At 34.8% G+C, this 18,305-nt stretch overlaps 2 protein-coding genes across 2 annotated transcripts in view; one reads left to right on the top strand and one right to left on the bottom strand.

Moving 5' to 3' along the window:
- The window catches only part of RTN1 (reticulon 1), a 468,840-nt gene that overhangs the window by 394,155 nt on the left and 56,380 nt on the right, over positions 1–18,305 (bottom strand). The gene's annotated exons all lie outside the window — the stretch shown is intronic.
- The window catches only part of LRRC9 (leucine rich repeat containing 9), a 123,589-nt gene that overhangs the window by 73,682 nt on the left and 31,602 nt on the right, over positions 1–18,305 (top strand). The window contains exons 25-28 of the mRNA XM_032246124.1: positions 1,907–2,046; positions 5,433–5,569; positions 10,529–10,746; positions 14,541–14,609. Of these exons, the coding sequence (XP_032102015.1) occupies positions 1,907–2,046; positions 5,433–5,569; positions 10,529–10,746; positions 14,541–14,609 (564 nt within the window). The remainder of the gene's footprint in view (positions 1–1,906; positions 2,047–5,432; positions 5,570–10,528; positions 10,747–14,540; positions 14,610–18,305) is intronic.

Here is an 18,305-nt window from a genome sequence, read left to right as displayed (position 1 = left end):
ACAAATTATTCTTTCTTTCAAGGTTTCCAATGCAAGTTATTATCTTCTTTACTTTGAATTAAACAGTGTTTCCATGTTATTAAAGTAGATAATTTATTCCTAAATTTTCTTTGGGGTTTTTTTGTTTGGTTGGTTGGTTTTTACTAAGCAGGAAAAAAATATTACCTTCCAAAGTGATGTTGGTTTGACCTCAGTTTTATGTGATTGTCACATATACAGTAAATCTTCCTCTGTAGTCAGATATGGGATTGAAGGTAGGTATGGAATGAAGTTTCAAGGTTCTTTAAACGGCCTTATTGCCTCCTTTCTTATTTCCTTTAATTTAAAAAAAATTTTTTAAATTTTTTATTGCATTTTAGGTTTTGGGGTACATGTGAACAACATGCAAGATTGTTGCATAGGTACACACATGGCAGTGTGATTTGCTGCCTTCCTCCCCTTCACCTATATCTGACATTTCTCCCCATGCTCTCTCTCCCTAACTCCCCACCCCCCACTGTCCCTCCCCCATTTCCCCCCAACAGACCCAAGTGTGTAGTGCTCCCCTCCCTGTGTCCATGTGTTCTCATTGTTCAACACTCGCCTATGAGTGAGAACATGCGGTGTGTGATTTTCTGCTCTTGTGTCAGTTTGCTGAGAATGATGGTTTCCAGATTCATCCATGTCCCTACAAAGGACACAAACTCGTCGTTTTTGATGGCTGCATAATATTCCACGGTGTGTATGTGCCACATTTTCCCTGTCCAGTGTATCATTGATGGACATTTGGGTTGGTTCCAGGTCTTTGCTATTGTAAACAGTGCCGCAATGAACATTCGTGTGCATGTGTCCTTATAGTAGAACGATTTATAATCCTTTGGATATATACCCAGTAATGGGATTGCTGGGTCAAATGGAATTTCTATTTCCAGGTCCTTGAGGAATCGCCACACTGTCTTCCACAATGGTTGAACTAATTTACACTCCCACCAACAGTGTAAAAGTGTTCCTATTTCTCCACATCCTCTCCAGCATCTGTTGTCTCTAGATTTTTTAATGATCGCCATTCTAACTGGTGTGAGATGGTATCTCAATGTAGTTTTGATTTGCATTTCTCTAATGATCAGTGATGATGAGCATTTTTCCATATGTTTGTTGGCCTCATGTATGTCTTCTTTTGTAAAGTGTCTGTTCATATCCTTTGCCCGCTTTTGAATGGGCTTGTTTGTTTTTTTCTTGTAAATCTGTTTTTGTTCTTTGTAAATTCTGGATATCAGCCCTTTGTCAGATGGGTAGACTGCAAAAATTTTTTCCCATTCTGTTGGTTGCCGATTCACTCTAATGACTGTTTCTTTTGCCATGCAGAAGCTGTGGAGTTTGAGTAGGTCCCATTTGTCTATTTTGGCTTTTGTTGCCAATGCTTTTGGTGTTTTGGTCATGAAGTCCTTGCCTATGCCTGTGTCCTGAATTGTTTTGCCTAGATTTTCTTCTAGGGTTTTTATGGTGTTAGGTCTTATGTTTAAGTCTTTAATCCATCTGGAGTTAATTTTAGTGTAAGGTGTCAGGAAGGAATCCAGCTTCTGCTTTCCTTGACTCAGCCATCTGCTAAGGCCTTTTAAACATAGGTAAATAGCTGTCTCTTCGACTAAAAATTATTTCATCCTTGTCAGGTTTGGAGAAATCAGGAGTACAAATTGAGAAAGCTGAGATGCTTTCTAGGATCTCCATTATTTTATATGAAATATTGTAATTTCCTAGGGTGTCAGATTAAAAACACATTCAAAACTAAATCTAGATTACTTAGGATATAAACATTTGTTGTTTTAGCACTAATATATTATTAAATTATGTGGTATATTCCAAGTTTTATCCATACAATTTTTAATAGTTTCTAGGATTTCTGATTAATAAGATATTCTTTCTGTAGGTCTTATGCCTCAACTATAATCATATTGAATCAATCATGCCCAGACTAAAGCCTCAGACTCACTTAACCAATAGACAACTACTGTACCAGAAAGTGCCTTCAAGTGGCTATGGACAGCAAGGAATTTCAAAAACAAACAGGTACTATTCTTTATTTTTATGATTGTAAATTATTTTTGTTGGGAATTTTAAAAGCAGTTAATCACATTAATGATAGCAGTAACACATTCCAGTACATAACGTTAGCTTATTGTAATACCTATTTTATTTAATACCTATATGCCGAAAATAAACTTCATAAATAAAAAGATACTCAAAATATTTCTCTCATTGTTTATTCTCTACCTTCTCTATTTCAAACCTGTATTGTGAATAAAGGGGGGAAAAAGCCTTATACTGCATGTTTGATGACATTGGGTGTCCTTTTTTAAAATCGAGGTACAATTCACATGCCATAAAACTCACCCTGTGTGTACAATTCAGTAATTTTTAGTTTATTCATCATAAACATTTTTATCACCCCACAAAGGAACCTTATACACGGTAGCATGGACATGGTTTTTTTTTTTCTTTCTTTTTTTTAGCATTTTTTTTACTTTTATTTCTAAATTATTTATCTGGTCACTTAATGACCCAGCACCAATAGAATAGATACTTTATGCAAAAAATGAGGACAAACCTTCCACCTCCTTACACATTTTTGATAGAACATATAGATATACATTAATATATATCATGTATCATATAATGTTTACCTCCAAATCAGAATATTTTCATTCCATTTTTCCCAGTAAAGAACATTCCTTGTGCTTTTTATTACCTCTATTGAAGTACAATTTCCATGCAACAAAATTCACCAATTTAAGTGTAAAGTTTAATGAATTTTGACAAATGTATTCAATCATATAACCCGTACCACAATCAAAATACAAAATATTTCCTATTCCAAAAAGTTCCTTTGTAATCCCTCCCCTGACACCCTGACACCTGGCAACAACCACTAACCTGCTCTCACTATAATTTTGCCTTTTTCTAGAATTTCACATAATTGGAATTATATAGTTAATAGGTTTTGTGTCTGGCTCCTTTTACTTAGCATAATGCTTTTGAGATTCATTCATTTTGTTGCAAGTGTCAGTAATTTATTTCATTTTATTGCTGAATAGTATTCCCTTATATGTATTATATGACAAGTTGTTTATGCATTTATCATTGATGAACGTTTTGGTTGTTCCCAATTTTAGGCTATTATGATTAAAGCTACTATCAATATTTCATTTTTGTACATTTTTTGGATCCTATTCATATTTTATTTTTCTAATAGTTTTATTGAAGTGGCAGTTTATATATCACGTTTACTCATATTAAGTGTATAATTCAGTGATTTTACTAAAATTATAGAGTTGTATAATCATGACTGCAATATAATTTAAAACATTTTCCATCTCACCAAAAAGATCCTTCATGTCCATTTACAGTCAATTTCCTTTCCCACCTATAGTCCCAAACAATCTCTCATCTATTTTCTAGGATTGTATTTTCTAAACATTGCATGTAAATAGAACCATAAACTAGGTGGTCTTTTGCCTCTGGCTTCTTACCCTTAGCATGATGTTTTCAAGGTTCATTGTGGCACTCCTTTTTATTGCTTAATATATTGGCTGTTTCACTGTATCAATATGTTACATAATGTTTATTCATCAGTTTACAGACATTTGAATTGTTTCTACTTTTGGCTGGTTTGAATAATGCTGTTTTAAACATTTGTGTACAAGTATTTGTATGCACTCGTATTTTTATTGTCTATTTTGGGTAGATACCTATGAGTGGAATGGTTCGGTCATATGGTAACTTAACATATGGCTATTTAAGAAACTGCTAAACTGTTTTCCAAAGTGGTTGCACCATTTTTCATTATCATCAGCAGTGTATGAAGATTCTAATTTCTGCACATCTTTGCCAATGCTTGCCTATCTATTACAGTACAGCCTTTCTAGTACATTTGAAGTGGTATCTTATTGTGGTTTTAACTTGCATTTCCTAATGATGAATAGTGTTGAGCAGTTTTTCATATGCTTATTAATCATTTATATATCTTCTTTGGTAAAATCTTTATTCAAATCTAAAACCTAAAAATCCTAATTGTTTAATTAGGTTACTTGGCTTTTTATTATTGAGTGTCTTCATACTGGATGTAAGCCCTTTATTAAATAAATGATTTACAGATATTTTTCTCAATCTGTGGTTTCTCTTTTCATTTCCTTAAATGGTGCCTTTGAAGAAATTTTAATTTTGATGAAATCTAATTTATCAACTTTTCTCTTACAGATTACAATTTTAGTGTTATATATAATGTCTTTCCCTAACCTAAGGTCACAAAGATGTTCTCCTGTTTTCTTTAGAAGGTTTTATGTTTTCACTCTTATATCTAGCCCTATGATCTATTTTGAATTAATGTTTGTCTATGTTGTGAGGTAGGAGTGAGGTCTAAATCCATTTTTGTATGTGGATATTCAATTGTCCAAGCACCATTTCTTTAGACACTCTCATTTCCTCTATTGAATTGTTTTGGCACCTTTGCTAAAAATCAGTTGACCATAAATATAAGAGTTTATTTCTGTACTCAGTTCTGTTCCATTGATCTGTATGTCTGTTCTTTTGTGCCAGTACTAGAATGGTTTGATTACTGTGGTTTTATAAAAAATTTTAAAATCAGTGAATTAAGCTCTCCAACTTTGTTCTTTTAAAAGATTATTTTGAATATTCTAGATTCTTTGCATTTCTTTATAAATTTTATGATAGGATGGTTATTCACAGTAAGTGGGGGGATGTCTTCTGGATTTTTGATAGAGATTGTATTAAATTAATCTATTGCTCAGTTTGGGAGAATTGCCATTTTGGCAATATGAAATCTTCTAATCCATACACATGGAATATTTCTCTATTTAGCTCTTTGTTAATTTTTCTCAGTAATGTTTTGTAGTTTTCCATGTACAGATTTTCTACTTATTTTTTATTAAATTTATGCTGAAGTATTTTATTCTTTTCTATACTTCATGAAAAGAGTTTTTGCTTAATTCATTTCAGATTATTTATTACTGGTAGGTAGAAAATTCAGTTGATTTTTGTACATAAATATTTTATCCTATGACCTTGCTGAATTCCTTTATTGCTTCAAGTATTTTTTTGGTGGATTCTTTAGGATTTTCTAAATACAAGATCATGTCATACAAAAATAAAGACAGTTTTATTTATTCCTTTCCGATCTGAATGCATTTTTTCTTGCCTGATTGCATTTGCCATTGCTTTTCATTGTAATACCTTATGTACTTCTTTATTAAAGAATAAGAAAGTATTATTATAAATTAAAATGTAAACAGACTATGTATTATAGCTTAATTCTGATATATTAGTAAATTTATTTTTTCTTAATGTCAGTTTATAGTAAACACATACTGAACTGTCTTTTCATGATATAGGTGGTTTGAAGTTAAGTTTATGGCCTCAATCTTACCTATGTGTTTCAGAGATACAATGAGCAGTGAAAATTTGCCTCCTATAATGCACAGTTTAGAAGTTCTTCATTTGGGCTACAATGGAATTTGTAATTTGATCCAGCTACAACTTAACAGACTAAGAAATTTAAAATTCCTCTTTCTACAGGGTGAGTAAAAATACTGTTATTGTCTAAGTCATTATTTTAAAAAGCTGACTTATTATCATTCTGTTTTAATAAACAAATAAAAGCATCAACATTTACTCAAACAAATTCATAGACAAAAATATTTTAGTAATCACAAATGGGGTTTTCTTGGGTTACTTACATATTTTTAGAAACCATTTTTAAAGGTCAGTGCAGTATTCAGAGAATATATAGAGTATTACATCATAATTTACTTGTATATTGTATTAAAAAGCAATAAAAAATAACCAGTGGGTAATTCACAAGTATTTATTAAACCCAGAACTGTGGTAAGAACTATGAAAGACATGGAAGTAGTATATTATTATAATTATATGCCATTGAAATCCTTGATCTAAGTAGTTTAAGATCTGTGGAGATGTACTGAGACAAAGATGAATTAAGTTCAGACTATGTATTATTAACTTAAGTACAATAGAAGTTCAGATAAAAGAGAAATTAAAAGATTAACTCCTCCACATGCATAGAGCTCTTTAAAGGAGTGATAGTATATAGATTGAAGGTGAGCATTACTGAGAGCTTTGCAAGCAGGGGGAGAAGGAAAAAAGTCGCAGGACATGACTGTGGTGTCTGTGGGCCAAAACTTGAAAAGGGACCAACCTGATGAGAACAAAGAATATGCACTTTTGTAAGAGAGTTGTAAATCTTCTAAACATGATCAACTTGATAAATAATGCTCAATTCAATATATGTGTTCATTTTATTTAATTTTAATTTAAATAAGCCTCATTATAGTAATTTTTTTATTAAAGTTCTGGGATACTTGTGCAGAATGTGCAGGTTTGTTACATAGCTATACATGTGCCATGGTGGTTTGCAGCACCCATCAACCCATCATCTGCATTAGGTATTTCTCCTAATGCTATTCCTTCCCTTGCCCCCTCAACCCCTGACAGGCCCTGGTGTCTGATGTTCCCCTCCCTATATCCATATGTTCTCATTTTTCAGCTCCCACTTATGAGTGAGAACATGTGGTGTTTGATTTTCTGTTCCTGTGTTAGTTTGTTGAGAATGATGGTTTCCAGCTTCATCCATGTCCCTGCAAAGAACATGAACTCATTTTTTTTAGGGCTACATAGTATTCCATGGTGTATATATGCCACATGTGCTTTATCCAGTCTAACATTAATGGGCATTTGGGTTGGTTCCAAGTCTTTGCTATTGTGAATAGTGCTGCAATAAACATATGTGTGCATGTGTCCTTATAGTAGAATTATTTATAATCCTTTCGGTATATACCCAGTAATGGGATTCCTGGGTCAAATGATATTTCTGATTCTAGATCCTTGAGGAATTGCCACACTGTCTTCCACGTGGTTGAACTAATTTACACTCAATCAACAATTGGCAGTTTTTTTAATTTTGTAGAATAGTGAAAATTTGAGGATGAAAATACAGAGTAGGACCAAAGTATGGGAAGCCAAGCAGAGAAATTTGTACAGGATGTAGTCAATAATAGGTAGGAGCTTGAGACTTTTAGAAAAGTAGCATGAGAAAATACAGGGCTTGGGACATTTAGTCTAACAATAATTTTCAATGGCATAGGAGAAAGGCAGGGAGATCCATCAGTAAGACATGTGGAGAGGTACTGAGGTAGTTGATCTGAGTATAGTAACTTCTAAAAGACAGGCTTTTCTAGACCATATTTTTAAAAATTTGAACGCATCTTTTTATATATCAAAAGCACTTGTGATTTGGATCAAGAATCTGGAGACTTGGCCTTAAAAACAAGAAATTCAGCACAATGTCAGATCTTTTTTTTAAAAAAAATTATTTTAGATTCAAGGGGTATATGTGTAAGTTTGTTAACATGGTTTATGTACTGGTGTGAATTGAGCTGCTAGTGTACCCATTACCCAAATAACGAATATAGTATCCAATAGGTAATTTTTCAACTCTCACCCCTTCTCCCATTCTCTCCCTTTTTGTAGTGTACTTATTGTTGGTGTGTACTTACTGTGTATTTATTGTTTAGCTCCTACGTGTAGGAGATAGAAAAATTTAATTTTCTGTTTCTGAGTTAGTTCACTGAGGGTAATGGCCTCCAGCTCCATCCAGGTTGCTGCAGAGGGCATGATTCCATTCTTTTTTATGGCTGTGACAGATTGGTTTTTGTTTTTGTGTTTTATTGGTTTGTGTTTATTTTTTGAGAAAGGGTCTCTATCACCCAGGCTGAAGTGCATTGGCACAATCATAGCTCACTACTGCAGCCTCAACCTCCAGAGCTCAAGTGATCCTCCCACCTCAGCCTCCTGAGTAGTTGGGACTACAGGCTTGTGCCACCATGCCTGGCTAATTTTTTAATTTTAATTTTAATTTTTTCTGTAGATATGGGGGTCTCAATTTGATGCCCAGGCTAGTCTCAAACTCCTGGCCTTAAGAGATCATTTCACCTCAGCTTCCCAAAGTGGTGGGTTTACAGGCATGAGCCACCACTTCCTGCCCAGATCTTTTAAAAGATACACTGACATACAAAAAAGCAGACAACCTAACCTTGGAAGGTCTATTTTAATCTAATAATGTAAAGGAGGAGTGTGTTCTGATGCTATGGCTAGCATGGCAAATTAGAGTAGGGCAGCCTTATGCAGGAAGTGAGGCAGTTTACTCTGACAACACCTGCCATTTATGTCTACATAGATTGTCATATTTAATCTTCACAGCAACCCTACATGGTAAGGATTGTTTTATATATTTTACAAAAAAAAGTGACATTCAGTGAGGTTTAATAATTTGCCAGGTTAGCACCAGTGTGTGTTATGGTACAAAGTCAAACGTAGATCTACCTCCAAAGCACATGCAGTTTCTACCCAGGTTGAGTGACATAATAAGGGCATAGACTAGATGCTGTCAGTGTGAGTGTTAAGAGGTGAGTCCAAAAGGCAGTTTAAAAGGAGGAAATGTTAGGATTTAGTGACCAATTAGATATAAAAGAAGGAGAAAAATTGTCCAAGATGTTTTTATAATTTCATTAGGAGATTGAGCAAGAGGAGGTACTAAAGCTAAAGTCATTGGGAAATGTTGATCATTTGGGAGAAGAGAAAGCTCAGTTTGTGTGGTAACAATTTTGATGCATTAAAAACAGAAACTTTCAAGCAATAATACTGGACTAAAAATACATTATTTTAGAATGATCACAATAGAAGTGACAAGTGAAGTCATAAATGTATGTGGTTACTTAGGAAGTAAGTACAGAGAAAGGAGAATGAAAGGCTGAAAAGAGCTTCGAAGACATTCTACCTCTTTCTCTATATCTTCACCAACATTTATTATTGTCTGTCTTTTGGATAAAAGCCATTTTAACTGGGGTGAGATGAAATCTCCTTTGTATTTCTCTTATGATTAGCAATGTTGGGCATTTTTCCATATACCTGTTGGTCATTTGTCTTCTTTTGAGAAGTGTCTATGCAGACCTTTTTCCTACTGAGTTGTCTGGGCTTCTTATATATTCTGGTTATTAATCCCTTGTTAGATGGGTAACTTACAAATATTTTCTCCCATTCTGTGAGCTATCTCTTCACTTTGTTGCTTCCTTTGCTGTGCATGAGCTTTTTAGCTTGATGCAATCCCATTTGTCCATTTTTGCTTTGGTTGCCTGTGTTTTTGAGGTATTACACAAGAAATCTTTGTCAAGTCCAATGTCCTAGAAAGTTTCCCTAATGCTTTCTTCTGGAAGTTTCATAGTTTGAGGTCTTAGATTTAAGTTTCTAATCCATTTTGATTTGACTTTTGTATATGATGAGAGATAGGTCTCAAGTTTCATTTCTTCTGCATATGGATATCCAGTTTTCCCAGCACCATTTATTGAAGAGACTGTTTTTTCCCCAATGTATGTTCTTGGCACCTTTGTTAAAAATTCGTTGACTGTATATGTGTGGATTTATTTCGGGGTTCTCTATTCTGTTCCATTGGTCTATGTGTCTGTCTTTATGCCAGTTGTTATAAGGACACTAGTCATATTGAGTTAACGCTCACCCCAATGACCTCATTTAACCTTAATTATCTTTTTAAAGACTCTGTCTCCAAATACAGTCACATTTAGAGGTACTTAGAGGTTAGGATTTTCACATGGGAATTTGAGGGGACACAATTCAGCCCGTAATAATCAAGGAGAGTGAACATTGAATGAAACGTAGTATGGCGTACTAGAAAGAGCATTGAGCTTAAAATGTAAAAGGTCTAAGGTAGGTCTGGTATTGCCATTTTTATGTCTTTGAGAAATCCACTTAATTTCTCTGACCCTCAATTTTCTGATTAGAAAAAAGAGATATTAATATTTCCTCTGCAGTATTTTGAGGCTCTAATAGAAAATACTGTAAATATAAAAGCATTTTGTAAATTGAAGAGTCCTCATGTAAGTTATCATTAATATTTATATAGCTATTGATAGCTATAATAGAGAGAAATCATAGTTTATAAATAAGGGTTTAGGGTTTTAAGAATTAAACCCTAATGTGTTTAATATGGTCACAGTACCAAAATATGAGAAAGAACAGCATAATTAATGTGTATTCTTCTAACATAATATAACAAATAAGTTTATTTTAAGAAATAATTATACTATTATACCTATTTGAATAATCAATATATTCAGGAAGCATATCTTTTGCAGCACTTTTATATATCTACTTTTGTCAATACCAACTTTTAATACTTAATTACTGAACAGATATTAAATTAAGTACACTGTGTATATCACATCCTGATCTTTCAAACACAAATGAGAACTTTTAGCAAATATTATTTTATGATGATGCTACCTTCCTGAGAATTACATTTCAATTTCTCTTTGGAAATAAGTTTCTTGAATCCCTTACTTCTTTTGAAAAATCATCTGATTAAAAATTATTTAAATGAAAGTAGATATCCTTTAATTCAGGAAGTTTGGGCTCACCTCATATATCATGACTTATCTCTTTTTAGGTAATGAAATCAGTCAAGTTGAAGGGCTTGACAACTTAGTGGTCCTTCAGGAATTGGTAGTGGACCATAACCGTATCCGAGCATTTAATGACAGTGCTTTTGCCAAACCGAGTTCTTTGTTGGCACTTCACTTGGAAGAAAACAGACTACGAGAGCTGGGCAAATTACAATCTTTGGTAAAACTAGAGAAACTCTTCCTGGGATACAATAAAATCCAGGTAACATTGTTACTTTTTATTATGGGATTTACAAGCTTTAATATCTTTGACTTCTGAATATAAAGCTTCTGAACACACCAATGAAAATACTGCTAGTATGTTATTTATCATTTATATACCATCTATATTTCAAGGCATAGAAATAGTCTGTGATGCAGAAATGTCCACCCTGCTTCTAGACAAAACTGGACAAACCCACATACACAAACTCATTAACAAAGGTTCTAAATGTTCTAAGCTTTCCTCATCAGTCCTCTCTGAGAGCTCTCATTTGTTCCTTGACTGCTCTTGGTCCAAGTTGTTTCTGAATCTCGATTCCAGACTTCCTTTGGCTCTTTAAACTTGTCATATGTATACTTGTTCTACCTGGCATTTGAATCAACTCCTGATAATAGATTTTGACTTGGCTTTAATATTATATCTTTCCCCACTCAAGGCTTTCTTAGATAGATTCCTGCCTTAGTTTTACCTGCTCTGAATTTAACCTGTTACTTTTAGGCCACTGCACAGATAAGAGTTGAAGACATAACCTTATATGGCTCTCACATGTCTCTCAGAATTTCTGTAGTGGTCTGTTAGCTCTTCTTTTACCAACTTTTCTACTTCTTCCCATACCTCCAAAATAGCCTCAAAGACGAACTGAACTGTGGACTATCTGCTAAGGGCAGTGACCAACTCTATCTTGTCCACATTTATATCGGTATATAGCATAGTACTTGGTACTTAATAGATACTCCATTAATATTTGTTTGTGGTTCTATTTGCTATAGAGTTCAGGAAGCCTTTTCTGAGGCTGATTTTTTTAAAAGCCCTGGACAAAGTTAGAAGGAAATCATGAGCCATGCCCCTTTCTACATAGCGACTAGGGAATGACGTACAGATAAAAATAGTATACAACTAATTTATACAGATTCAGACATTCATCTGGAAAAAGCCTGCCAAAACTGGAGATGATTCTTCCTAAGCTTTACCCAGAAGAAATCTAAACAAGGAAAATTGCCCTACTCTGGAGAATCTTTCCAGTGATAGCAACTGAGCTAACAGAAAAGATTGTCAAATTAGACTTAACACTCATCAGATACCTAGTATCAAACTTTACAAATAATTTCAAGGACACACAGGGCCCAGGACATGCTTAGTGCCTTCTCAGGACCTTCCTTCCCACATCACACACACCATTGAGCTTAGAATAAAAGATGAGATCTTCAAGTGAGATTCCGTGAGGTGATCTAATGCAGAGGGGAGTGTTTCATTTATTAAACATCTCCATTTTAAACTTGAAATTATGTGACATTTTATAGGGATCCATGCCTTATAATTCTATAGATTCTAGATTTATTTATTATAGGTAGTCTTTAACCAAGGGGATCTGCTAAGAGAATAACATAAATGAGGACCTTCTTCCTAGCAAGTATCATTGCTTTATTTGACAGGATGTCCAGTTACCAGCATGCTTACAAGGAGATTAGACCTGGTCACCTGCTTTTCCACAGGAGTGTCCCTGCTCTACCTGTGTACCCCTCTATCCCTCTTAAGTGAATGAATGGTTAGAGATCAGCTGGTGTAACAGCTATACTTAGTCAAACTTATTTATTATCAAAATCTAATATATATAAATGACAACTTATATGAGAGATTCTACATATTATTGAATGAGCATTATTGATTATTTAATGACCAGCCATTCTTTGTTTATTTTTATCCTTAAAATGTTATTTTCCATTGAATTTAGGTCGATAATTGTGCCATTAAGCTTATTCTAATCATTAATATTATAGTACCTTAATGTGACCATGCATTTAGCTGGGGAAAAAATGAAGTCAGATTCTACTGAAAACATATTGTCTTCAAACTTCTGAACTCTCACTTCAAATTTTATTTTTGAGAGAGATTCTGTCTATACCAACATGGGCAGGCTGATAGCAACATTAATTTCCACAAAGGGGCAATCAGATTGCAAACTTTGGATTGATAAAGATTGATGGAAAGGAGAAAGCCTAAAAAAATTAGCAAAGGAGTAATATTTCAAGTGAAGGTATATGCAGCCCCTCACTGACCTACTTTAATATCCTTCGAAGCTATATCCTTGACAAAATATAATACATATCCTTGATTCTGGTGCAATGCTTTTTACTTAGCCATCCTGTCCAACAATGTAGATTTAGCAGATTGTTGTCTATAGTCTTGCTTCTAAAGGAAGAATCACAGAAACACAATTGAAAGATTAGTTATTTAATTCACCTTTATAGTCCCGTTTGATCCCTGTGTCTAAATGATTCCCCTACCTGGCATGCGGCTACTGTGTCTACTTTTAAACATATAACTAATCACCTGAAACTGAAAATTACCCCAAGAATAGTCTGTTGCTATTTCTTGTCCTCAATGAAGACACCAATCTAGGCACGACCATTATATGACTGCCTTAAGTGCTTATGCTGACACTGTAACACCCATTGGTATCCTGGTTAATGTTTAACAACTGGCTCTCTAAGAACAAAAAAGAAATCCCTGATTAGTGACATTTACCAATTTCTGTAGTAGAATTTCTTCTATCGTAGCCAATTTCAAGCTAACATGCCATCCCACAAAATCCCTAAAAATTGCCAATTGACTCTTTGTGAGCCAGTAGTGGCACACTACTGTAAAAAAAAAAAATGCTGTATATTAAAAATGGGAAGCCATCAGCCCTCTCCCCCCAGTTATGGACATATGAGTTTCCTTGATGTCTCTTTAAAAGTTCATGCTATCATTATCTTCTACAAATTTAATAGTCTATTTCCCATACTAACATTTTCTGTGAAAAACAGACATTAGGAATATTTCACTAGTGACTACTGTTATATTCGGTTTAATTTGAGAAAATAATGTAAGACTTTTCAAATGTCTGTGATTACCATCAGGCTTTGATTCCACAGATAGAAACTGCCTGTGGGTAAAAATGCACAATATTTCTATAAATTTAAAGATTTTTCAAAGCTCTCCTTTATGATACTTCCAAAATCAAAGTAGTAAAGATCAGTCATTTTAAAAATCAAATTCACTTCCAAATGATCTAAAATAGATAAATATTTTTACAGTTACTAGAAGAATTTGCTATATGTCCACTTGTAATTCCACAAAGGAATATAATCATGTCAATAACTTTGTTATGTTACCTGAACTAGCAACAACCTTAGACTGAGCTTGTTGGCTAAAGTTTGTCAGAAATAGCATTTTAGAAATAATTTTGCAAAAACTAAAATGTATTTGCAAACTTCACCAAAGTTAAATGGAAGCTAATAAATAATGCTATGCAGTAGGGAAGGCAAATTGTTTAACATGAGAAATTGTTTTTCAGCTTTATATACTCCTAGAAAGTATATCAGGATGCAGTTCGCTCAGTATCACACATTCCTTTTTTTTTTAAGGTAGTGTAATTAATTAATTATGTACCTTTAAAACTTTTAGATTCAATTCACCTTTTCCACACTTCTTGGTCAATACACTGGAGGAATTAACCAAATATAATCTGAGTCCTAGAATATATCATAATTCTGAGAAAAAATTTGGTCTTTTCTTACAAGTGCTGCTATATAGCCAATTTTCCATGTTAGACTGTTATCTTTGCCAGTCATGTATTTGAATTCTACAGTACACAGATCTGCCTTTATTCAAGAATACAGAATACTGTTACTCAAACTCGCTTCAGAGAATTCAATCATGAGCTAGCTTCAATCTAATACTTACATATAATTACTTCAAATTAGTCTATATTTGAAGATGTTGAGTCTAATCAAATAATAACTTTTGAATAGGATATCACAGAACTGGAAAAACTTGATGTTATCCCTTCTCTCAGAGAGCTTACAGTGTATGGCAATCCAGTGAGTATGTTACTATTCTAATTTATTAGCTAATTTACTGGCAGTTGTATAAAATTTATATGGTCTGAGAAAGGGATTTAATTTTATGTTTCTGTATGCATAGCCAGTTATCCCAGCCCCAATTAATTGATTTCTTCCAACTGATTACAGTGTAAACTGTCATTGTCATGGATTAACAAGAAAGTCTGCTTCAGGTTTCCACATTGTAATTCTTGACCTATTTTCCTATCCCTGTGCCAATATTTTTATTTTTATCTTTTTTTTTATTTTTACTTTTTTGTTTCAATGCACATATTTGACTGGTCATATTAGAGACACGGTAGCAAAATTGATTACTTTTGTTTTTTTTCAATATCACTGCAATCTTTTTTTTAATTGTACTTTAGGTTCTGGGGTACATGTGCAGATCATGCAGGACTGTTGCATAGGTACATACATGGCAATGTGGTTTGCTGCCTCCATCCCCCTGTCACCTACATCTGGCATTTCTCCCCATGTTATGCCTCCCTGACCTCCTTACTCCTCCGATGTCCCTCCCTTGGCCCCTGACAACAGACCCCAGTGTATGATGCTCCCTTCCCAGTGTCCATGTGTTCTCATTGTTCCAACACCCGCCTATGAGTGAGAACATGCGGTGTTTGATTTTCTGTTCTTGTGTCAGTTTGCTGAGAATGATGGTTTCCAGATTCATCCATGTCCCTACAAAGGACACAACTTCATCATTTTTTATGGCTGCATCATATTCCATGGTGTATATGTGCCACATTTTCCTTGTCCAGTCTATCATTGATGGACATTTGGGTTGGTTCCAGGTCTTTGCTAATGTAAACAGTACTGGTATGAACATACGTGTGCATGTGTCTTTTTAATAGAATGATTTATAATCTTTTGGGTATATACCCAGTAATGGGATTGCTGAGTCAAATGGAATTTCTATTTCTAGGTCCTTGAGGAAGCGCCACACTGTCTTCCACAATGGTTGAACTAGTTTACACTCCCACCAACAGTGTAAAAGTATTCCTATTTCTCCATGTCCTCTCCAGCATCTGTTGTCTCCAGATTTTTTAATGATTGCCATTCTAACTGGCATGAGGTGGTACCTCAGTATAGTTTTGATTTGCATTTCTCTAATAATCAGTGATGATGAGCATTTTTTTCATATGTTTGTTGGCCTCATGTAAGTCTTCTTTTGAAAAGTGGCTGTTCATATCTTTTGCCCACTTTTGGATGGATTTGTTTTTTTCTTGTAAATCAGTTTTAGTTCTTTGTAGATTCTGGATGTTAGCCCTTTGTCAGATGTGTAGATTGCAAAAAATTTTTCCCATTCTGTTGGTTGCCAGTTCACTCTAATGATTGTTTCTTTTGCTGTACAGAAGCTCTGGAGTTTAATTAGGTCCCATTTGTCTATTTTGGCTTTTGTTGCCCATGCTTTTGGTGTTTTAGTCATAAAGTCCTGGCCTATGCCTATGTCCTGAATGGTTTTGCCTGTTTTCTTCTAGGGCTTTTATGGTGTTAGGTCTTATGTTTAAGTCTTTAATCCATCTGGAGTTAATTTTCATGTAAAGTGTCAGAAAGGGGTCCAGTTTCTGCTTTCCACACACTGCTAGCCAGTTTTCCCAACACTATTTATTAAACAGGGAATCCTTTCTCCATTGCTTGTATTTGTGAGATTTGTCAAAGATCATATGGTTGTAGATGTGTGGTGTTGCCTCCACAGCCTCTGTTCTGTTCCATTGGTCTATATCTCTGTTTGGTACTGGTACCATGCTGTTTTGATTACTGTGGCCTTGTAGTATAGCTTGAAACCTGGTAGCATGATGCCTCCAGCTTTATTCTTTTTGCTTAGGATTTTCTTAAGTATGCAGGCCCTCTTTTGGTTCCATACGAAGTTTAAGGTGGTTTTTTCCAGTTCTGTGAAGAAGGTCCTCGGTAGCTTGATGGGGATAGCATTGAATTCATAAATTACTTTGGGCAGTATGGCCATTTTCACGATATTGATTCTTCCTAATCATGAGCATAGAATGTTTTTCCATCTGTTTATGTCTTCTCTTATTTCCTTGAGCAGTGGTTTGTAGTTCTCCTTGAAGAGGTCCTTCACATCCTTTGTTAGTGTATTCCTAGGTATTTTATTCTCTTTGTAGCAATTTTGAATGGGAGCTTGCTCATGATTTGGCTTTCTGTTAGGCTGTTATTGGTGTATAGAAATGCTTGTGATTTCTGCATGTTGATTTTGTATCCTGAGACTTTGCTGAAGTTGCTTATCAGTTTAAGGAGATTTTAGACTGAGATGATAGGGTCTTCTAAATATACAATCATGTCATCTGCAAATAGAGACAACTTGACTTCCTCCTTTCCTAATTGAATACACTTTATTTTTTTTTTCTTGCCTAATTGCTCTGGCTAGAACTTCCAATACTATATTGAATAGGAGGGGTGAGACAGGGCATCCTTGTCTAGTGCCGGATTTCACAGGGAATGCTTCCAGTTTTTGTCAATTCAGTATGATATTGGCTGTAGGTTTGTTGTAAATAGCTTTTATTGTTTTGAGCTTCCTTTGATACCTAGTTTATTGAGAGTTTTTAGCATAAAGGGCTGTTGAATTTTGTTGAAGGCCTTCTCTGCATCTATTGAGATAATCATGTGGTTTTTGTCTTGATTCTGTTTATGTGGTGGATTATGTTTATAGATTTGCATATGTTGAACCAGCCTTGCTTTCCTGGAATGAAGCTTACTTGATCATGATGTATAAGCTTTTTGATGTGCTGTTGCAATTGGTTTTCCAGTAGTTTATTGAAGATTTTTGCATCTATGTTCATCATGGATATTGGCCTGAGGTTTTCTTTTTTTGTGGAGTCTCTGCTGGGTTTTGGTATCAGGATGATGTTGGTCTCATAAAATGATTTGGGGCACGTGGTGCGGTGGCTCACCCTATACTCCCAGCACTTTGGGTAGCCGAGGGGGGTGGATCACCAGGTCAAGAAATCGAGACCATCCTGGTCAATATGGTGAAACCCTGTCTCTACTAAAAAATAAAAAAAAATTAGCTAGGCATGGTGGCATACGCCTGTAGTCCCAGCTACTCGGGAGGCTAAGGCAGGAGAATTGCTTGAACCCAGGAGGCGGAGGTTGCAGTGAGCCAAGATCGTGCCATTGTACTCCAGCCTGGGGAACAAGAGTGAAACTCCATCTCAAAAAAAAAAAAAATGATTTTGGAAGGATTCCCTCTTTTTGTCTTGTTTTGGAATCGTTTCAGAAGGAATGGAACCAGCTCCTCTTTGTATGTCTGGTAGAATTCAGCTGTGAACCGGTCTGGATCTGGACTTTTCTTGCTTGGCAGGCTATGAATTTCTGCCTCAACTTCAGCCCTTGTTTTTGGTCTATTCAAGGTTTCAAATTCTGCCTGTTTTAGGTTTGGGAGGGTGCAAGTGTCCAGGAATTTATGAATTTCTTCCAGGTTTACTGGCTTATGTGCGTAGAGTTGTTTGCAGTAATCTCTGATTGTAGTTTGTATTTCTGTGGAGTCAGTGGTGATATCCCCTTTATTGTTTTTTATTGCATCTATTTGATTCTTCTCCCTTTCCTTTTTTATTAATCTTGCTAGAGGTCTATTTTGTTGATCTTTTCCAAAAACCAGCTCCTGGATTTTTGATTTTTGAAGGGTTTTTTTGTGTCTCTATCGCCTTCAGTTCTGCTCTG

The sequence above is a fragment of the Sapajus apella genome, unplaced genomic scaffold (genome assembly GCF_009761245.1).
Source record: "Sapajus apella isolate SASKATOON/1434 unplaced genomic scaffold, GSC_monkey_1.0 scaffold59, whole genome shotgun sequence".
NCBI lineage: Eukaryota > Metazoa > Chordata > Mammalia > Primates > Cebidae > Sapajus > Sapajus apella.
This window is presented reverse-complemented; position numbering and strand designations above follow the sequence as displayed.